At 45.1% G+C, this 21,387-nt stretch overlaps 1 protein-coding gene across 7 annotated transcripts in view; it reads left to right on the top strand.

Moving 5' to 3' along the window:
* Window positions 1–21,387, top strand: part of ANO1 (anoctamin 1) — a 196,289-nt gene that overhangs the window by 105,794 nt on the left and 69,108 nt on the right. For all 7 annotated transcript variants that reach the window (XM_056527583.1, XM_056527585.1, XM_056527586.1 and 4 more), the window contains 5 exons: window positions 507–605; window positions 3,857–4,008; window positions 5,074–5,128; window positions 9,556–9,607; window positions 15,663–15,718. In XM_056527583.1, coding sequence (XP_056383558.1) covers window positions 507–605; window positions 3,857–4,008; window positions 5,074–5,128; window positions 9,556–9,607; window positions 15,663–15,718 — 414 coding nt within the window. The remainder of the gene's footprint in view (window positions 1–506; window positions 606–3,856; window positions 4,009–5,073; window positions 5,129–9,555; window positions 9,608–15,662; window positions 15,719–21,387) is intronic.

Raw genomic sequence — 21,387 nt, forward strand, 5'->3', positions numbered from 1 at the left:
TAGTAGTATTTTGTTTTTATAAAAATAAAATATAAAATATTAATAATTAATAGTCAAAACTCTATATCATTCTGCTCAGCTCCTCTTGCTCTGTAACCCGATGCAGGACAGAATGGACTGCTTGCTCAATGGGACGGGTTCCATTTTAATTTCATTACTGGACATAAGCCGGTGATCAGAAGAAGGTCCATTTCCAATGGTCTTACAGACCTTAAAGCAGTGTTTCCCAACCAGCGTGCCTTCAGCTGTTGCAAAACGACAACTCCGGGCATGCTGGGAGTTGTAGTTTTGCAACAGCTGGAGGCACACTGCCCTATAGTGGAAGGTCTTGTACCTGTCCCATAGGGGTTCTCCCCAATTGTCCTACTATGAATAAATACTCTATAAAAATAGCCCAAATATACAAGTTTCATAAAGCATTTTGTACGTTGCAGTGACCTTTTTACAATTTTGCAATGGATTTTTCAGTGCTTTTTCTTTCTTTTCTTTTTTTCCCCCTGGTATAGACTAAAATGCACGGAGTGGGATTTGTGAAGATTCACGCTCCCTGGAATGTTCTCTGCAGAGAAGCTGAGTTTATGAAACTTAAGATGCCAACTAAGAAGGTATGTATCGCTTAAATGTGGCGTGTTACTCATAAATAACCCCAGACACATTTATATATAGTGACTGTTGCCTATAGGCCGCGGCTTCTCCGGTCAAGGCAATGATTTGTAGGAAATACTCCAAGCGTAATAACATTGTATGTATTTCCCATTAAAGGGATTACCCGTTCCCATTGCCGGTGAATAAATCACTTGCGGCTAGATTTACGCGCTACTGGGAGAACTGGTGATGTCGCTGTGACGTAAGCGTCTTGTATAGATCACTTTACCACGTCTATGCTTGAGTCAGTGCAAAGAAAACATAGCCTGATGCCAGGGCCCACTGGGCATTGCCATCTGTGTATAAGCATAGTATATAATTGTCAGGTGTGGGACATGGGGTCACTCTTATTCCTTGGCCTAACTGCTCACATGCGGCCCCGTCTAGACTTTTATGCATAGTCCATTTGGTAGATTTAATGCCAGGTCTCCTCCCAGTAATACCTGGGAGAACAATTTATGCCATGGATTTTCCTTTAAAGTGTACTTGTCATTAACAAAAACTTTTTATATAATGTAGATACTACTATTATATTTATATTTGTAATATGCATTGATAAAAAAAATGTGTATATTTTTGGGTAAAAAATACTGTACCTGCAGCTATTGTCTGTGTGTCTCTATGAGGAGTCCAAATACAGGAAGTGAGGACAGGAGAAGCAGGGCTCTGTGCAGACTCCTGGCTTGTCAATCATCCTGCTGTGTGAGCCGGGAGTGTGTCAAAGAGCCTCAATGTACGGAGCTCTGCTTGTCCTCAGTGCACAGAGCCCTGCTTGTCCTCAGTGTACAGAGCCCTGCTTGTCCTCAGTGTACAGAGCCCTGCTTGTCCTCAGTGTACAGAGCCCTGCTTGTCCTCAGTGTACAGAGCCCTGCTTGTCCTCAGTGTACAGAGCCCTGCTTGTCCTCGGTGTGCAGAGCCCCGCATTGTCCTCGGTGTACGTAGCCCCGCATTGTCCTCGGTGTACGGAGCCCCGCATTGTCCTCGGTGTACGGAGCCCCGCATTGTCCTCGGTGTACGGAGCCCCGCATTGTCCTCGGTGTACGGAGCCCCGCATTGTCCTCGGTGTACGGAGCCCCGCATTGTCCTCGGTGTACGGAGCCCCGCATTGTCCTCGGTGTACGGAGCCCCGCATTGTCCTCGGTGTACGGAGCCCCGCATTGTCCTCGGTGTACGGAGCCCCGCATTGTCCTCGGTATACGGAGCCCTTTTGGGACTATGACAGGATCCCACCTGTCAGACATGTTTCCCATGTTTCTCTCCACCATAGTTCTGCATATATTCTATGAACTGTAGAGGGTCTCTTGAGAAGGGTTATAATCTACAAGCAAAGGTGTTTCCCACCTTTTAAAAATGCTACTCATTCGTATGTAATTTTTACTTCATGCTGCTAAGACAACATTAGGATTCAAGGCTCAAAGTCTTGGCTACAGTCCCCGAAGGTCCTAATTATTATGAGCTTTAGAGAGTACCACAGATCTTAGGCATAAGGGTGCTCTGGAGATGTCTTGACTTGAATGTGAAGAGGACAATTGCTAAAGTCAACTTACATTTACTATGTGAAACCTATAAAGAGACTTGTTTAGTCTTTGTTAAGTAGCAATCTGGCAAAGTATGAAAGGTCTCGTCCCGTGCCGTACGTTTCCTCTAATGGAATGTCAACTACATTCGAAGTGAAGTACGCTTGCCTTTATTGCATTGTTGGAAAAATTTGTCAAAAGTCCAAAATACTGGTCATCTAGAAGGAGCCACATTCAGGCTTCTAATACCTAGTGTGGACCACCAACCACCCTATCGGGGTATGCAGGCTCTGACCAAATAGTGTCACTGTTTTGGAACCCTTGGGTGTTACTTAGGGCAACATGTTTTAACAAATATCCAGGGCATTACTCATAGTAATAGCAGTAATTCTGTGTGCAGAACGAGAAGGTCAACATGAGTCACCCCACTTCTAATACTGCATCTGCAGACTACATCTAATATCACCATAGATCTCATCTACTTTGTAGTCTTATTTGCAATACCAGGCATAGGTCATGGGCAAGGATGCTGTTATATGGTAATCTTATATCAAGCAACCTATTATAGTGCCGAACAAGCCGGCAAAACTAAACTCCCAGCATGCCCGGACAGCCATCAGCTGAGGGGCCCCTGTTTGGAGACCGATGTTATAGAGCAGAGTTCATTGAAATCTTTTCATAGTCTAAGCTTGGGAGTCCAGTGGGCGGTCCTTATCAGTAATCGACAGTTAATCCTGTCAATCATGGAATGATACCGCCCACTAGACCCCTGGAACGATCATGGATTTATGATCAATAAATTACAAGTTATACAAAATCTTCATACCCAAAGCAATATATTATTCTGTTTAGCACCATTTTTGCTTTATACCATGATGGCCCTAGACTGTACTGCATTTTCATGGTGGCAGGTTGGATGGACCGTATGTAGTCTGCTAGTGGCTAGGTTTGACCCAGTCCCTTAATATTGGAAATGTCAAAAGTTATCATGTGTCCAACACCCAGAATAATCGATAATCCATAAGATTTTTGGCCAAGACTAATAAGACTCTTGCAGGAAGAACGATGGGAAAAGACCCTTAATTCCAGGCGCTACTGACTCTTATCCAATGAAGAATCTCAGGAAAGCCTTTAGTATGACCTTTATTATGCAAGTAAAATAAAAACTCAAACGCATTTCAGGGGGTCACCTCCTTTCATCCCCATCTGATGAAGGGGGAAGTGACCCCTAAAATGCATTATTGTGTTTTTATTTTACTTCATCAATAAATAGGATATTCAGAAAATCCTTAGAAGAACCTATTTTATTGATCAAGTAAAATAAAAACACAACGCATTTCGGGAGTCAACTTGGAGTCAGCAGCACCTGAAACGGAGGGTCTTTTTCCTTTGTTTGTTTTTCCTGCCATTACAGGTTGCCCTTGCTCCTGTGACCTTCCGGCTGAGCAGATACTCTCTACTTTGTACCCCTTTCTTGAATTTTGGGGTGATAAGCTCGCTTATCACCTATTTAGGGTTAGCGGCCATTTTACAAACACGCTTGTCTCTGCAGCATATAACTGGAAATGATCACGTTTGTGTTTTTCTTCTCTCTGTTAGGTAATAAGACCATTGTCTTATTCATAAGTTACGACTGTTTTTGCACGGGTCTTCCTTCTCCTCAGCCTGATCCTATGTCGCCTCTTTCTTTCCAGGTCTATCACATAAATCAGAGAAAGGGCCTGATGCACAAACTCAGCTCAGTCTTTCAGAAGATAACCGACCCCATTCAGCCCAAGGTTGCTGGTTACCGACCACAGACAGTCAAGCATCTCTCCTATCCCTTCTCCAGGGAAAAACAGCATATGTGAGTATACGGAAGCCAGGATACTGTCCTGTCTGAGAAGGTCTTCTTCAAGGGCTTTATAATCCATATATATATCACTCAATGTGTGTATGTATGTTCCAGCATCAATTCCAAATCAGATCGCTTCTTGAAAAAATGAAAGAAGAGATCTGATTAGTTGCCATGGGCAACTCTGCAACTATTCCTCTGGGCAGGTATTGATAAATCTCCCCCTATATCTCCGGGAGAGTGTGTAGGTCTAGCTTGCAAACCACACCCCTCCTGCAATATTTGGTCCTTTTTTTTTTCAGCTCAAGGCCAAAAACAAAATTTTTTGCCCGATACACCCACATCATAGGTCCTTCAACCACAATCTCTTCATCACAGCTCAGTCCCACCCTCCTCCACAAACTCCGCCTCTCAGGGTGAATGTGTCAGTCCAGCTTGCAAGCCACACCCCTCCCACAAGCCACACCCTCCCAAAAGGCACGCCCCTTCTGTTTTTGGTCCCCTTTTTTTTTTTTTTTTGCAGCTCCATGCCAAAAACACAATTTTTGTCCGATACACCCACACCACAACTCTGCATCTCCAGGTGAATGTGTCAGTGAACCTTGCAAGCAACGGTCTTCCCGCAAGCCACGCCCCCTTATAGTTTCAGCCCTTCATTGTGCATTGGTCTGGCTTGCATACCTCACCACCCCACACAAAGCCCCCTTCAATTTTTGGCCCCTTTTTTGTGTGTTGGTCCAGCTTGCAAGTCACGCCCCTCCCTTAAAGCCACGCCCTCTTCTATTGTCAGCCTATAAACTTTTCATCACTGCTCAGACCCACCTAAGCACAGGTTATACGGACGGGATATGAGGACAAGAGCGTCCTCATATGTTGTTTTCCTGCTCCCAAAAGGTTTAGGTCAGAAGACCGCGCAACGCCAGGTACTCTGCTGTGGCAAAAGCTGTAGTTATGCAACAGAAGACTAAGAGGAGGGACAGAATAAAGGATAGAGGGGGTTACAGTAAGTTCCCTTTTGGCTATAGGAGCATATTCAATTTTTAAACTAACTATCAAAAATATTACATTGTTCTCCAGGTTCGACATGTCAGACAAAGAATCGTTCTTCGACAGCAAAACAAGAAGCTCAATTGTAAGTGTTAAACGTGGCGCTAGTCCCTCGCCGATCTGGTGTGAATGGGTTTCCGATTAGATTTTCTCACCTACTACGTGTCATTAACCTCTTTAGGTACAAAGTCAGGAGTCATAGAAGGTGCTTTAAAGGAAACTTTGAACAAGCCGGCATAATGTTATAGAGCGGCAGTCTCCAAACTGTGGCCCTCCAGATGCAGCCAACGGCTCTCCGGGCATGCTGGGAGCTGAAGTTTTGCAACAGCTGAAGGGCCCCCATTCATAGAAATCTTTTCATATCTAAGCTTGAGGAGTCCAGTGGGTGGTTCAAATCAATAATCTCAACAGTTAATCCTGTCAATCATGGAGTGATACCGCCCATTAGACTCCTAAGCCCAGAACGATCAGGGATTTTTAATCAATAAGTTATAGAAAATAATTTTACACAAAGCAATATATAAATCTGTTTAGCACCTTTTTATGATGCCTATAGACTATACTTCATTTTCATGGTGGCAGGTTCCCCTTTAAGAAAAATTCCCTTAGGCTCAGTCCTAGCCTCCCTAAATCTACCTTTAGAGTAAGGTCACACATGCAGTGTTTTGCTGCATAATTGCTGCATGTTTTCCTACCCATTGACTCCAATAGGAAAGAAAATATGCAGCGGCAAAATACGGCACGTGTGACCCTACACTTAAAGGGGTTTTCCAATTATTATAAATGTATCCCCCCCCCCCCATCCACTGGAACCCCCCACGATCTCCAGAACGGGACCCATATTAGTCTCAGCAATGACAGGCCACTCAGTCAATCACTGACCGCAACAGTGTCCCGCCTCATTTGGCTGAGTGTCTCCGGAGGTGGGGAACAGAGCCAGGGCTAGTGCAAGGATATTTGTCACCCTAGGCAAAAGCAAATTTTTGCCACCCATTGGCCGCCCTTTGACACGCCCCACCTTACTACTGGGGTGACACACTGCAACAAACCTCCTCCTCATGTAATTAGCTTACACACTGCAACAAACCTCCTCCTCATGCTGCTGGCTGAGATAGTGATTTGGATGCTGCTTGTCTGACTTTCTTGTGGCAGGCAAAGCGGCGCCCCCATCAAGAGGGCGCTCTAGGCGGCTGCCTATTTTGCATATAGGCAGAGCCGGCCCTGAACGGAGCACTTAGCCGGGAGATTTATGGCCCTGTTCTGCAAATCGTAGGACTCCAAATCAGACACAACCTGCTGATAGGGTATATGTTTTTAACAACTGGGAGACCACTTTATCGTGGCCATTATCTCAGCTGACCTCCCCTCATGGGGAGGGGTAAGCTGCAGCCAGACGGCACCCTTTCCAGAACCCCAAAAGGGTTGGGTAGCGAAAATCCAACACACCTAGCCCTTCTACTAGCCCTTCCAACATCGTTGTGGAAGAGTTGGAAAGCCATCATGCACCTTAGGGGTACGTTTACACGGGCGGATTTTTTTGTGGGTTTTCCGCTGCGTATTTGAAAGGGGGCAGGCCCTTCACGGCTGTCCGCAGCAGATTTTCTGCGGCGGAATTTACGCTGCGGAAAATCTGACGCAAGCCCCAATTGAAGTCAGTAGGGACTGCGGCGGATTTTCTGCAGCGTAAATTCCACCGCGGAAAATCTGCCGAGAATAGCCGAGAATAGCCCGCCCACTTTCAAATACGCAGCGGAAAACCTGCAAAAAAAATCCGCTCGTGTGAACGTACCCTAGACCTATTTTTCTCAACCAGGGTGCCTCTAGCTGTTGCAAAACTACAACTCCCAGCATGCCCGGACAGCCAAAGGCTGTCCGGGCATGCTGGGAGTTGTAGTTTTGCAACAGCTGGAGGCATCCTAGTTGGGAAACACTGCCTTAGAAAGTCTGCTGAAACCACCTGTGGCTGGTTTGCTGTATGGGCACCTTTAGTGCATAATACAATATACTGACCTCTTACTTGGCTATACTGTATGACTATGGCTGTTTTTGCCCATAAATATATTGGATCCAAAAAGGATGAACGTGGAAATCCCATGGGATTTCCTCTGACAGATTACTCTGTTTTTCCTTCTGTAGATCTTAGTAGGGGAAAGTAGAAAATACTGATAGATTCCAAGTATTGTTCAGCATTAGAATAAAAGTACAAAGAAAGTAAAAAGGCAACAAGGTCACCTGGCAATACACCAACGCGTTTCCAATCTCTATGGATTCTTAATCATTGTTACAAGAATCCCCGATATAACCGAAATACAAATACCTTCATAAACCCTTAAAGGGGTACTCCGCCCCTGGCATCTTATCCCCTATCCAAAGGATAGGGAATAAGATGTTAGATCGCCGCGGTCCCGCTGCTGGGGACCCCGGGGATCGCCGCTGCGGCACCGCGCTATCATTACTGCACAGAGCGAGTTCACTCTGTGCGTAATGACGGGCGATACAGGGGCCGGAGCAGCGTGACGTCATGGCTCCGCCCCTCATGACATCACAGCCCGTCCCCTTAATGCAAGTCTATGGCAGTCCCATAGACTTGTATTGACGGGGGCGGGCCATGACGTCACGAGGGGCGGAGCCGTGACGTAACGATGCTCCGGCCCCTGTATCTCGCTCTGCGCAGTAATGATAGCGGGGTGCCGCAGCAGCGATCCCCGGGGTCCCCAGCAGCGGGACCCCGGCGATCTGACATCTTATCCCCTATCCTTTGGACAGGGGATAAGATGTCTAGGGGCGGAGTACCCCTTTAAGACACACCCAACTCTTTACCCTTAAAGGGGTACTCCGCCCCTAGACATCTTATCCCCTATCCAAAGGATAGGGGATAAGATGTCAGATCGCCGGGGTCCCGCTGCTGGGGACCCCTGGGATCGCTGCTGCAGCACCCCGCTATCATTACTGCACATAGCGAGATCGCTCTGCACGTAATGACGGGCAATACAGGGGCCAGAGCATCGTTACATCAAGGCTCCGCCCCTCATGATGTCAAGGCCCGCCCCCGTCAATACAAGTCTATGGGAGGGGGCGTGGCGGTTGTCAGCCCCCTGCCATAGACTTGCATTAAGGGAAACGGGCCGTGATGTCATGAGGGGCGGAGCCATGACATCACGCTGCTCCGGCCCCTGTATCGCCCGTCATTACGCACAGAGCGAACTCGCTCTGTGCAGTAATGATAGTGGGGTGCTGCAGCAGCGATCCCCGGGGTCCCCAGCAGCGGTACCCCGGCGATCTGACATCTTATCCCCTATCATTTGGATAGGGGATAAGATGCCAGGGGCGGAGTACCCCTTTAAAGGGTTACTCTGGAGGGGGAAAAAAAATGTTTTCAAATCAACTGGTGCCAGAAAGTTAAACAGATTTGTAACTTACTTCTATTTAATAATCTTAATCCTTCCAGTACTTATCAGCTGCTGTATGCTCCAGGGGAAGTTGTGTAGTTCTTTCCAGTCTGACCACAGTGCTCTCTGCTGACACCTCTGTCTTAGGCTGGGCTCACACCACGTTTTTGCAATACAGTTCCCGTATCAGGTTTTTTATTTAAAAAAAAACAGTCCTCAAAACCTGACTGAACTGTATCAAAACGTGTATACAAATTTTAATCCGTATACAGTTAAAAAACATATATGTTTTGAAAAATGATGTCCGGTTGCATCTGTTTTTTTAAGAAAAAAAAGTATGTTTTTAACTTTTCACTCCATTATGAATAAAGTTTCACTTGTTTGATTGAAATTCCAAGAAAAAAAACTGTGCAAAGTCAAAAACCGTATGGTGAAAACCGGATGGAACCGTACGCACATACAGTTCTCTACGGTTCCCATTGACTCCCATGTTAAAAAAAAAAAAAAAAAGTATATGTTTCAATACGGTTTTTCACCCCGACCAAAAACCGTGGTAGGCTACAGTTTTGGGTACGGGAAAAAAAAACTGACAAAACCGTATGATTCAAAACGGACTAAACCGGATGCATTGGTTTTCAATAGGGTTCCGTGCGGTTTTCTAATTGAAAACGTATACGCGAACTGTATTCAGACATCGTATCCCCTATCCTTTTGTATAGGAGATAAGATGTCTAGTAGCGGAGTACCCCTTTAAAGAAATATAGTGCAACTGATTCATATACAAAATGTGAAATGTGAGACTGAAAAAAAGCTAGTTTTTTTTTTTTTTTACTCCTGCTTTTAATTGATATTCATAAAAATGATTTTATTTTATTTATTTGGATGCTGAACAGTACCTGGAATCTGTTCCTAGTGACCCATGTCTGAACAAGGGTCGATTAGTGTGAATTATATTATTATTTGTAGGTTGGACTGTGTCGAATGCCTTGTAAAAGTGGCTTCTGTTAGATATCACTTGATTATTAATTATTATTCATATTTATTATAATTTTTTTTTATTTTTAGTTTTTGTCTTCCACACTAAACCCATATTTCTAATTGTAGTTTTGTCGTCTTCTTTTAGGTGTATGAAATCTTGAAAAGGACAACCTGTACAAAAGCCAAATACAGCATGGGTGAGTGCAGATCTTAAACGAGCACTGTCAGGTATAAAAACGTTTGTATATGTTGTACATCCTATCAAAACAATAGTTTTTTTTTCTAATATACCCGTATTTTTCGTCCTATAAGACGCACCCAATTTATAGGTGCAAAATCTAAAAAAAAATAAAGATTTTGAACCCACTAGTGGTCTTCAACCTGCGGACCTCCAATGTTGCAAAACTACAACTCCCAGCATGCCCGGACAGCCGTTGGCTGTCCGGGCATGCTGGGAGTTGTAGTTTTGCAACATCCGGAGGTCCGCAGATTGAAGACCACTGCATAGGAGGTAATACTCACGTGTCCCCGCCGCTCCGGACCCGTCACCGCTGCCCTGGATGTCGCTCCATCGCTGTCGCCGTGTCCCCGCCGCTCCGGAACGTCTCTGCTGCCGGCCGGGTATCCTCGCTCTCCGTCGCCGCCATCACGTCGTTACGCACGTACGCGACGATGTGATGACGAGGAAGGAGACCGCCGGCCATACAGGGGATCCCTGAACGGAGAAGACACCGAGGAGGCAGGTAAGGTCCCTCCCGGTGTCCTGTAAGCACTAACCCGGCTATTCAGTCGGGCTGTTCTGGACCGCCGCGGTGAAATCGCGGCGGTCCCGAACAGCCCGACTGAACAGCCGGGTTAGTTTCACTTTCCCCTCAGACGCGGCGGTCAGCTTTGATCGCCGCGTCTGAAGGGTTAATACAGGGCATCACCGCGATTGGTGATGTCCTGTATTAGCCTCGGGTCCCGGCCGTTGATGGCCGCAGGGACCGCCACGATAGGGGTGTATTTGCCGTATAAGACGCACCGACTTTTTCCCCCGAGTTTTGGGGAAGAAAAAGTGCGTCTTATACGGCTAAAAATACGGTACTTCTTCAAAAAAAAAAGTTCACATTTTATTAAAGAAAACCGCCTTTGAAAATCCCGCCACTAGGGGGTCTCCATACCTCCTAGGACACGGAGTCCCACAGCAGCATGAGGGTGTCCAAGGGTCATGGACACAAGATGGCTGATTGACAAGGCTGCAGGAGGGGCACAGCCTGCAGCAACACTGCTGTAATATAAAGTTTTACCAAACATGTGCCTCCAGCTGCTGCAAAACTACAACTACAAGTAAGCCTGCACAGTCAAAGGATGTCTGGGCATCCTGGGAGTTATAGTTTTGCAAAAGCTGTAGGCAGCGTGAGGGAGGGGGAGGAGACATCACAGTGCAGGCAAGAGGTGGACACGCCTCCTCCATTTGACAAGATGGAAAAGACAGTGAGCAGCTGTAATATGCAATTTTTTGGTGAGAAATCGGTGATAGAGACATAAAAATAACATTTACCTGAACAAAATTAGGTACTGAGTAACATAGAACATTTTTTTAAGGGATCTGACAGGTATGCTTTAAGGGGCCTAGAAGAACACCCAATCCCCGCATACTACTTATTTTCAACCCCCTTGTACCTTGTAGTAACTGGGTGTGATGAGGGCAGATGTTGTTACCCTAGGGGCAGATGGCATTAACCCCTTGTATTCGTGACGCCAGGGTGTGGTTTATGCTATAACCACCTGAAGGTATACCGCTGGATCCTGGGCTAGGCACTGGGGTAATAATGACTCCGATGCCAAGTTACGGTGGCTTTACTGAGGGTAGACAGATGGTAAAGTCTATACAGTTCAGCCAGGGCCCAAGGAGGTGACCAGTACCTGAGACCTTAAGGGCTTGCTGGGACTTGTAGTAGGACTCGACAATTTAATGCAGGCCACGCTGACTTGACAGATGACAGGGACTGACTTGACTGACAAAGCAAGGACTGTAGTTTACTTGCAATTGACTGTGGCTCTAGACAGGACTTGAGGTTCCTATGACTATGGACACTCTCTAGGACTCCACTTGACCTTGGCAAAGACTCGGGAACTAAGAGCTCAAAGAGAGAGAGAAGCTCCACCCAGGGCTTATCTGGGGGAGACTAGCAGGGAGCCCATAGGTCACCCCTGGGGTCACCTGGTCACTCGTACCTCCTGGGTAACAATCACATGTTACATTTCTTAAAGCAACGACACATTATATATTATAATACACAGCAAAACATATACAGGGGGGAAACAAGTACAAGGGGCTCAGGGGACACAGAAGGGAGGCTGCTGGACAGGGCAGCAAGGGTACAGGGTAACCCCTCCCGTACTGGCCCACCAAACCCTTTTCTTATGGCTATGGAATGCCATACATTTTTTACTCTGCAGTTGTAGTGCTCATCGCTTGCGTGCCTCTTTTCGGCACAGCTCCTTGCACTTGCCCCCATTTGACATGGCTTAGCATTAGGTCTTGGGCAATAGTTGTAAAAAAACAAATTTTTCTTGCTACTATAGGTAACCTTTCTAATAGATGCTATTATCGAATTATTTGAGCTATTGCCCGGTGTCTCATACGCAGGCTCACTGATTTTTTTTTGTTTTTTTTGTTTTCCTACTACAACTATCAGCATGCCTGAGCATGCTGGGAGTTTTAGTTTTGCATCAGCCGGAGGCACACTTTTTAGAAAACACAGCTGTACACCTTCTGACATGCCCGTGCTTTGATGTGTTTTGGATATGCAGTGAAGTCATTGGCCCCTCCACCTACGCACGCACGCGCACGCACACGCACGCACGCACGCACGCACACACACGCACGCACAATGTGTCACTCGAGATGTCCCGGGGCAATGTTTACTCTGGTCACACCTCTCCAGTCCCAGCCATTCTAATCTATGCATTGTAGCAGCCCCGCTCCCGTGTGTTAGTCACAGCCATACCGCACACTCTTTTCATCCCTCTATTACACATCAGGGCAGGGATCAGGCGTCTATTGCCAGTCAGTTTTTCCAGCTTTCGAAGAACGGCTCGGTCTCCTTCCTGCCGGCAGCGTTACATCATAATGTGTCTTATTCATGCAGTTTACAGAGCCGCTCTCACATCTCCGACATCAAGGTCCCATTTATCGCCTCTACTTATAGGGATGACTCTACCCACAGAGCCAGGTTTATGGCAATACATATATAGGATGGTAAAAAAACAAAAACAGTAATCGGATCAAAGTCATGATATGACTGACCTACATAAAGGTAACGTTTCTGGATTGAGTCGCCCTGATCCTAAGCTGTTGTAGCATGTGCGGGGTGAGGGTATCCTCCTTACGTGTCCCCCTCCCCCCCCCCCAATTATGGATATTCTTTAGAGATGAGCGAACTTACAGTAAATTCGATTCGTCACGAACTTCTCGGCTCGGCGGTTGCTGACTTTTCCTGTATAAATTAGTTCAGCTTTCCGGTGCTCCCGTGGGCTGGAAAAGGTGGATACAGTCCTAGGAGACTCTTTCCTAGGACTGTATCCACCTATTCCAGTCCACCGGAGCACCTGAAAGGTGAACTAATTTATGCAGAAAAAGTCAGCGACCGCCGAGCCGAGAAGTTTGTGATGAATCGAATTTACTGTAAGTTCGCTCATCTCTACTATTCTTGTATAAAAATGAGGCTTAAAGGGGTATTCCTGTCAAAAAATGTTTTTTCATATCAACTGGCTCCAGAAAGTTAAACAGATTTGTAAATTACTTCTATAAAAAAAAATCTTAATCCTACCAGTACTTATCAGCTGCTGAAGTTAATTTGTTCTTTTCTGTCTGACCACAGTGCTCTCTGCTGACACCTCTGTCTGTCTCAGGAACTGTCCAGAGCAGGATAGGTTTGCTATGGGGATTTGCTCCTACTCTGGACAGTTCCTGAGACAGACAGGGGTGTCAGCAGAAAGCACTGTGGTCAGACAGAAAAGAACAACTTAACTTCAGAGGCTGATAAGTACTGGAAGGATTATTATTTTTTTTAAATAGAAGTAATTTACAAATCTGTTTAATTTTCTGAAGCCAGTTGATATGGAAAAAAATAGTTTTTCACTGGAATACCCCTTTAAGGGTAAGGGCGCACATGCTGTATTTTGCTGCGTATTTGCTGCTGCATATTTTCCTACTCACTGAAGTCAGGGTAGGAAAATATGCAGCAGCAAATGCGCAGAAAAATGCGGCACGTGTGACCCTACCCTTAAAGGGGTACTCCGCTCCTAGACATCTTATCACCTATCCAGAGGATAGGGGATATGATGTCTGATCGCAGGGGTCTCGCCGCTGGGACACCTGGGATCTCTGTGCAGCACCCGGCGTTCGTTTAGAATGCTGGGTGCAGGCGGCGGGGTCGTGTAGTCACTGCCACGTCCCTTGTGATGTCACCACGCCCCCCTCTATAAAGTCTATGGGATGGGGCGTGATGGCTGCCACACCCCCTCCCATAGACTTTCAATGAGGGGGTGTTGCATGACATCATGAGGGGTGTGGCCATGATTTCACGGCCCCCGCTGCCTACTTTTAGCTGCGGAGTGCCCATTCAAGGGTGTATTCCCAACCAAGGTGCCTCCAGCTGTTGCAAAACTGCAACTCCCAGCATGCCCGGACAGCCGAAGGCTGTCCGGGCATGCTGGGAGTTGTAGTCTTGCAACAGCTGGAGATACCCTGGTTGGGAAATAGTGCTTTAAAGGGAACCTGTCATCAGATTTTACCATATAAAACACACAACGCAGTATTTATGGTAAAATCTTCTTCCTCTCCATCCCCAGGATTATCTTTCTCTATTCTTATGACCAGTGGTGGGCCCAGTGGTCAGACCTCCACCAGTCTACTAGTTATCCCCTATACCAGTGTTTCCCAACCAGTGTGCCTCCAGCTGTTGCAAAACTACAACTCCCAGTATGAGGCTGTCTGGGCATGCTGGGAGTTGTAGTTTTGCAACAGCTGGAGGAAATGTGTAATGCTTCATTTTGCCCCTGGGTGGTGCTGCGTTGAAACTGAACACGCTTCTCCATTATAGACTCCAGCTGATTGTTGGGGGTCCTAGTAGCGGGATATCCTTCCTTTTTTTTTTTTTTACCCCAAATTTGTAAGATTAGCCATGAAAAAAAGCTCATCTCCCAATAGACCATGTTAGGGGTCCCGATTTAATAAAGCAAAATTAATTTTCTCAGGATAGATGCAACGCATTTCGATTTCAGACCTGACTCTTCATCAGGCATTGATAGCTTCTTGTCTCTCCATAGAAAACCTATTGCAAAGGAAAAGTAGAGCAGCTGGTCATGGCAGCCAATCAGAGTCCATCGATTTTCCGAGGCAGAATTGATTGGCTGCCAGGGGTAACTACTCGCCTCTTGCGCCAGTTTTAATCACAAAAGGGGGAAGAGACATCAAGACCTGTGCAGAGGAAAAGTTGACCAGTCGCCCATAGCAACCAACCAGATCGCTGCTTTCATTTTCAGAGGCCTTTTCAAAAGTGAAAGAAGCGATCTGATTGGTTGCTATGGGCAACTGAACAAGTTTTGATGAATCTCCCCCAAAATGCGTTGCAAGCTGGGATCGAGAAAAAAAAGATGTTCGGGCCTCACTACCTAAGTGGTTTCCAACTGCTATATGCGGCCTGTTTGGCGCGCTGCCTGGATCTCTATGGCGGACACGCATGCCTGCCCGAGTGAGTAATTGCTTGCCGGGGTTGTGGAGCGCAGTGACCCGTTTTATACACGGTTACCCTGAGACTCCTTTTTAGAAGAAAAGAATAGCAGCTAAGTAGAAGATAATTACACGGCACGCTGCAAACGAACGAGGCTTTGACAGCCAGGACGCGTCCGCCGGACGTAATGTGCGCTGCCTGCGCTGTCATTAAATTTAATTTAGCTTTAATAATAAACCAAAAGCATCCCCCCCCTATGGGACGAATCACAGCATGGAGGCCTGGGGATTCCAGCAGCTGGTGCGCTTCAAGACCTGCGCAGTCTATATATGTGTGCGTGTGTTCCAACCAGTGTGCCTCCAGCTGTTGCAAAACTGCAACTCCCAGCATGCCCGGACAGCCGTTGGCTGTCCGGGCATGCTGGGAGTTGTGGTTTTTGCAAAAGCTGGAGACACACCGGTTAGGAAACACTGGTCTGTATATTATAAGTTAGAATATTCTGCTTTATATCTTTCTTTTTATTCCATAGGAATTACCAGCCTACTTGCTAATGGTGTGTACAGTGCTGCCTATCCGCTACATGATGTAAGTATTCATGAGTGGCCTCTTGTCTGTCAGGTTCAAAAACATTTTATATGTTTTACATCTTGGCAAAAACATTAAAGGGTACCTTTCATCGAAACTTTTGATATATTATAGATTAATGTATGCAGAATAACTTTCCAATTGCATGTTATTAAAAAATCTGCTTCTTTCTATTTAATTTTCCACTTTGAAAAAATGACCACTAGAGGTCTCCCTACCAGTCCTGGCCACAAGCCCTTTTTTTAGATTTCAGACTCATGCTGGAGTCCTAAATCTCAGACTGCAGCCGGGTCACAGACAAGCTCAGCACTGCTCCCGGCCTGTCTGTCAGACAGGCAGGAGCCGGCACTGTGCTCATAGCACAGCAGAGCATGCTCCTGACTCTGCCTTGCTGCATGCCCTCATTCATTTTACTATCTGAGCTCCGATCTTTCTTCTCTCTGCACAACAGAGAGGAGACGATTCAGAGCTGCTGTGTTCACAGCCTCTATGCTGGGCCACGCCCCCCTTTCCTCCCTCACACTAGGACGGCTGAATGAGCAGCCAAGAAGACAATAAATCAGGTAGAAAGAGGGGGGGTTTAATGAAAAGAAACACAGGGATAGTGTCAGTGAGAGTCAGGGACAGATGGGGATGGGTAGGGGGGATTACGGAGAGTTTAGATCATGATTAGAAATGAGCGAACTTACAGTAAATTCGATTCGTCACAAACTTCTCGGCTCGGCAGTTTATGGCTTTTCCTGCATAAATTAGTTCAGCTTTCCGGTGCTCCGGTGGGCTGGAAAAGGTGGATACAGTCCTAGGAAAGAGTCTCCTAGGACTGTATCCACCTTTTCCAGCCCACCGGAGCACCGGAAAGCTGAACTAATTTATGCAGGAAAAGTCATCAACTGCCGAGCTGAGAAGTTTGTGACGAATCGAATTTACTGTAAGTTCGCTCATCTCTAATCATGATAGGTACTCTTTAACCTTTGTAATATACTTCTTAAAAAAACAAAAACTAATTTTTATAGAAATCATGGCTCATATAAATAAAAAATAAAAAAAAGACCACTAGGGGTCCCCATACCATCCAGAACATAATCCAGTCCGGCTGCAGCATCCTCTTTGTCCCAGCTGAAGCACAGAAGTGGGAACGGGACTAGAATTCCTCTGTGCTCACTCCCGTCCTATCAGACCGCAATAGGACAACAGAGAGAGAAGGGGGTTACAAAGCAGCCTGCAGTAATTGGATGAAGAGACCCAGAACAGCAGACTCAGGGAGGTAATGAATGCATGGTGAATGACGGCGGGCTCAGTGCTTGCCTTGGACACGCTCGTTTCTTAGCGGCGGATGTCAGAATGAGTGAGTAGCAGAACAGAGAGATTTGTGAGCCCAATGCAGAAGCCAGACACACAAAAAAAGACGTGAGGAATCTGTATGACCTAGTGAGTAACATATAGAAGCGTTGTTTTTCTGTGATTTGACAGGTACGCTTTGAAGGGCTTGTCTAGGATTACAAAAACCATGGCTGCCCGGTTCTAGACACAGCTCCACGCCCGTCTGTAGGTGGTGCCAATACTTCAACTAGGCTGCATGGAAGTGAATAGGGCTGAGCTGCAATACCATTGACTGACTGGCCTGGTGCGGTTTGGGGAGTATTGAGGATCTCTGCAGTGATTTTATATATACAGTGGTCCCTCAAGTTACAATATTAATTGGTTCCAGGACGACCATTGTATGTTGAAACCATTGTATGTTGAAACCATAACTCAATGGAAACCTGGTAATTGGTTCTGGAGCCACCAAAATGTCATCCAAAAATAGGAAAAAGTGAGGATTAAAGAAAAATAAGTAGATAACTAATATAGATAAAGCAAATCCTTACATATAAAAGTAAGAAAGATCTGCTGGGAGCTGTAAATCACTGTCTATGTCAGTGTTTCCCAACCAGGGTGCCTCCAGCTGTTGCAAAACTAAAACTCCCAGCATGCCCGGACAGCCAACGGCTGTCCGGGCATGCTGGGAGTTGTAGTTTTGCAACAGCTGGAGGCACCCTGGTTGGGGAACAATGGTTTTTGTAGAGGACAGGAGCTTCTTCAGGGTCCTGTACAGAACACACAGTGTCCCAAATGGAGCCGCCCTTACTTGGTGTCCAAAGGAGCAGCTAACCCTGGTACAGGTAAGGAGTAGTACAGAACTTGTAGTACCTCCCTTACTGTAGGGGGCGCTACCTGACAGCCAGTCAGTGCAGGCACTTCAGTAATAAAGGTGATTTACCAGTAAAATGTCCATTCTGATTGGTCAGTTCCTCCAGTTGTGACATGTCTCACAGATCTGGACTGTCTATACATTGTATGTTGAGTCTGGTTTCAAGTTACAATGGTCCAGAACAAAACATTGTATGTTGAAACTATTGTATGTTGAGGCCATTGTAAGTTGAGGGATCACTGTGTGTGATAGTTTTATGGGGAAAGATTCAGTAGAATTAATAATTTATTCATTTAACCCTCTGCTCACTCTGGGCTTAGGAGTCCAGTGGGCGGTCCTTCTCAGTGACTGACAGTTATCTTGTATGTACACTGAGTGAGACTCCAGACTCCTAAGCACAGAATGAGTAAAGGTTTAAGTAAAAAAAAAAAATTCTACTGAATGTTTTTTTTTTTTCCAACAACGCCATAAATCAATCTGTTGGAACCCTTTTTATTTTTATTTGTATTTTCAAATCAACTGGTGCCAGAAGGTTAAACAGATTTGTAAATCACTTCAATTAAAAAATATTAATCCTTCCAGTACTTATCAGCTGCTAATATGCTCCAGAGGAAGTTCTTTTCTTTTTTAATTTCTTTTCTGTCTGACCACAGTGCTCTTTGCTGACACCTCTGTCCATGTCAGGAACTGTCCAGAGCAGAAGAGGTTTGCTATGGGGATTTGCTCCTACTCTGGACAGTTCCTGACATGGACAGAGGTGTCAGCAGAGAGCACTGTGGTCAGACTGAAAAGAACAACTCAACTTCCTCTCTAGTATACAGCAGCTGATAAGTACTGGAAGGATTATGTTTTTTTTTTTTTTTTTTATTGAAGTAATTTACAAATCTGTATAACTTTCTGAAACTAGTCGATTTGAAAAAAATAAAATAAAAAATGTCACTGGAGTATCCCTTTAAGGGCTCAATGATGGCCAGCCATAATAGTGTCCTCATTTTTTTTATGGGTTCTGGAATGTTTTTAATGCGGTTTGTCAGAATGCATCGGCGTTGTATAAAAATTCCCTATGTATGTATCCTGTGTCAATGGACACAGGATACAGCTGTGACCCCTAAGATCAGCACCCTGGGGTGACGAATAGTTAAATGGATTAGTTTTTCTTCACCATTGTTCATGGATTGGGATTGGCCTTAAGGTTGCCACCTTTCTTGGGGAAAAAAAATACCGGCCATGCTAATTTGCATAATTAATTATGTATGCGTAACATCACAGGATACACATGTGGGAAATTTTGTCCAATTCTGACCCCTATAACTTTTTTATTTCTCCTTATACCGGCCTGTATGAGGCTCATTTTTTACGCCCCGATCTGTAGTTTTTAACAGTACCAGTTTTTGTTTTGATGGGACTTTTTGATCGCTTTTTCAATGAAATTTGGGAGTTGCAGTTAGTTATTAACTACAACTCCCAGCATGCCCTGATACAGCCTGTGGCTCAGCAGCTTCCCCAAAGAGGACATGTTGGACTATATAGTAGTATATAGTATAGGTCAGTGTTTCCCAACCTGGGCACCTCCAGCTGTTGCAAAACTACAACTCCCAGCATGTTGGACTATATAGTAGTATATAGTATAGGTCAGTGTTTCCCAACCAGAGCACCTCCAGCTGTTGCAAAACTACAACTCCCAGCATGCCAACGGCTGTCCAGGCATGCTGGGATTTGTAGTTTTGCAACAGCTGTAGGTACTCGGGTTGGGAAACACTGGTATAGGTTATGATGCAACATTCCGGAAGTTGGAGGATTGGTTGGATAAATACCGGCCATTGGATAAATACCGGGAGGGTGGCCAAAATTCCGGCTGTGCCGGTAAAACACCAGCCAGGTGGCAACCCTAATTGTCATAGGTATTGCACCTCGGCCACATTCACTTTAAAGTGTGACTGTCACGAAGAACATGGTTGTGAAGCTGCACACACACTGCACTAGGGCTTTACAAACACATTCTAGGCATACCTTTATAGAAAAATTAGGCTGCTTTATACTGACTAGAGATGAGCGAACTTACAGTAAATTCGATTCGTCACGAACTTCTCGGCTCGACAGTTGACGACTTATCCTGCATAAATTAGTTCAGCTTTCCGGTGCTCCGGTGGGCTGGAAAAGGTGGATACAGTCCTAGGAAAGAGTCTCCTAGGACTGTATCCACCTTTTCCAGCCCACGGGAGCACCTGAAAGCTGAACTAATTTATGCAGGAAAAGTCATCAACTGCCGAGCCGAGAAGTTCGTGACGAATCGAATTTACTGTAAGTTCGCTCATCTCTAATACTGACATAACAGCTTTTATAATTCCTCCAGGAGTCAGGTCAACAGTCAGTGAGGCGGGGTCCGCTCTGCAACCTAACTTATTTAGAACAGTATGCCTAGAATACGCTAGTATGCACTGTGTGTGCAGCTTCACAACCGTAGTCTTGGTGACAGTTACGATTTAAAGGGGTACTCCGGTGGAAAACATTTTTTTTTTTTTTTAAATCAACTGGTGCCAGAAAGTTAAACAGATTTGTAAATTACTTCTATTAAAAAAATCTTAATCCTTCCACTACTTTTAAGGAGCTATGTACTACAGAGGAAATGCTTTACTTTTTAGATTTTTCTGCTGACCTCTGCTGTCCATTCTAGGAACTGTCCTGAGCAGCATATGTTTGCTAATGGACAAAAATGGACAACAGAGAGCACTATGGTCATGACATCGGAGAAATCTAAAAAGTAAAGCATTTCCTCTGTAGTATACAGCCCCTTAAAAGTACTGGAAGGATTAAGATTTTTTAATAGAAGTAATTTAGAAATCTGGTACCAGTTGATTAAAAAAAATAAATAAATAAAGTTTTACAGGGGAGTACCCCTTTAAAAAAATCTTTATCCTTCCAGTACTTATTAGTGGCTGTATATTACAGAGAAAGTTCTTTTTTATTTTTGGATTTCTTTTTTTGTCTTGTCCACAGTGCTCTCTGCTGACACCTCTGTCTGTGTCAGGAACTGTCCAGAGCAGCATAGGTTTGCAATGGGGATTTTCTCCTGCTCTGGACAGTTCCTGATATGGGCATCAGGTGTCAGCAGAGAGCACTGTGGACAAGATAAAAAAGAAAAGAATTTCTTCTGTATCATACAGCTGCTAAAAAGTACTGGAAGGATTTAGATTTTTTTTATAGAAGTAATTTACAAATCTGTTTAAATTAATGGTACCAGTTGATTTAAAAAAAAAAGTTTTCCACCAGAGTACCCCTTTAAGGGTGAGTTCACACATGCCCATTTGCAGCATATTTTCTGCAGCTGATTTTGCTACCTATGAACGTCAGTGGGTAGCAAAATAAGCTGTAGAAAATCATATTTATTGCTGCTAATTTAAAGCTGTATTTAATCATTTAGTTTACATTGACATCTGCAGCATCAAATCTGCAACAAATCCTGTATGTGTGAACATAA

The sequence above is a fragment of the Hyla sarda genome, chromosome 6 (genome assembly GCF_029499605.1).
Source record: "Hyla sarda isolate aHylSar1 chromosome 6, aHylSar1.hap1, whole genome shotgun sequence".
Classification (NCBI taxonomy): Eukaryota; Metazoa; Chordata; class Amphibia; order Anura; family Hylidae; genus Hyla; species Hyla sarda.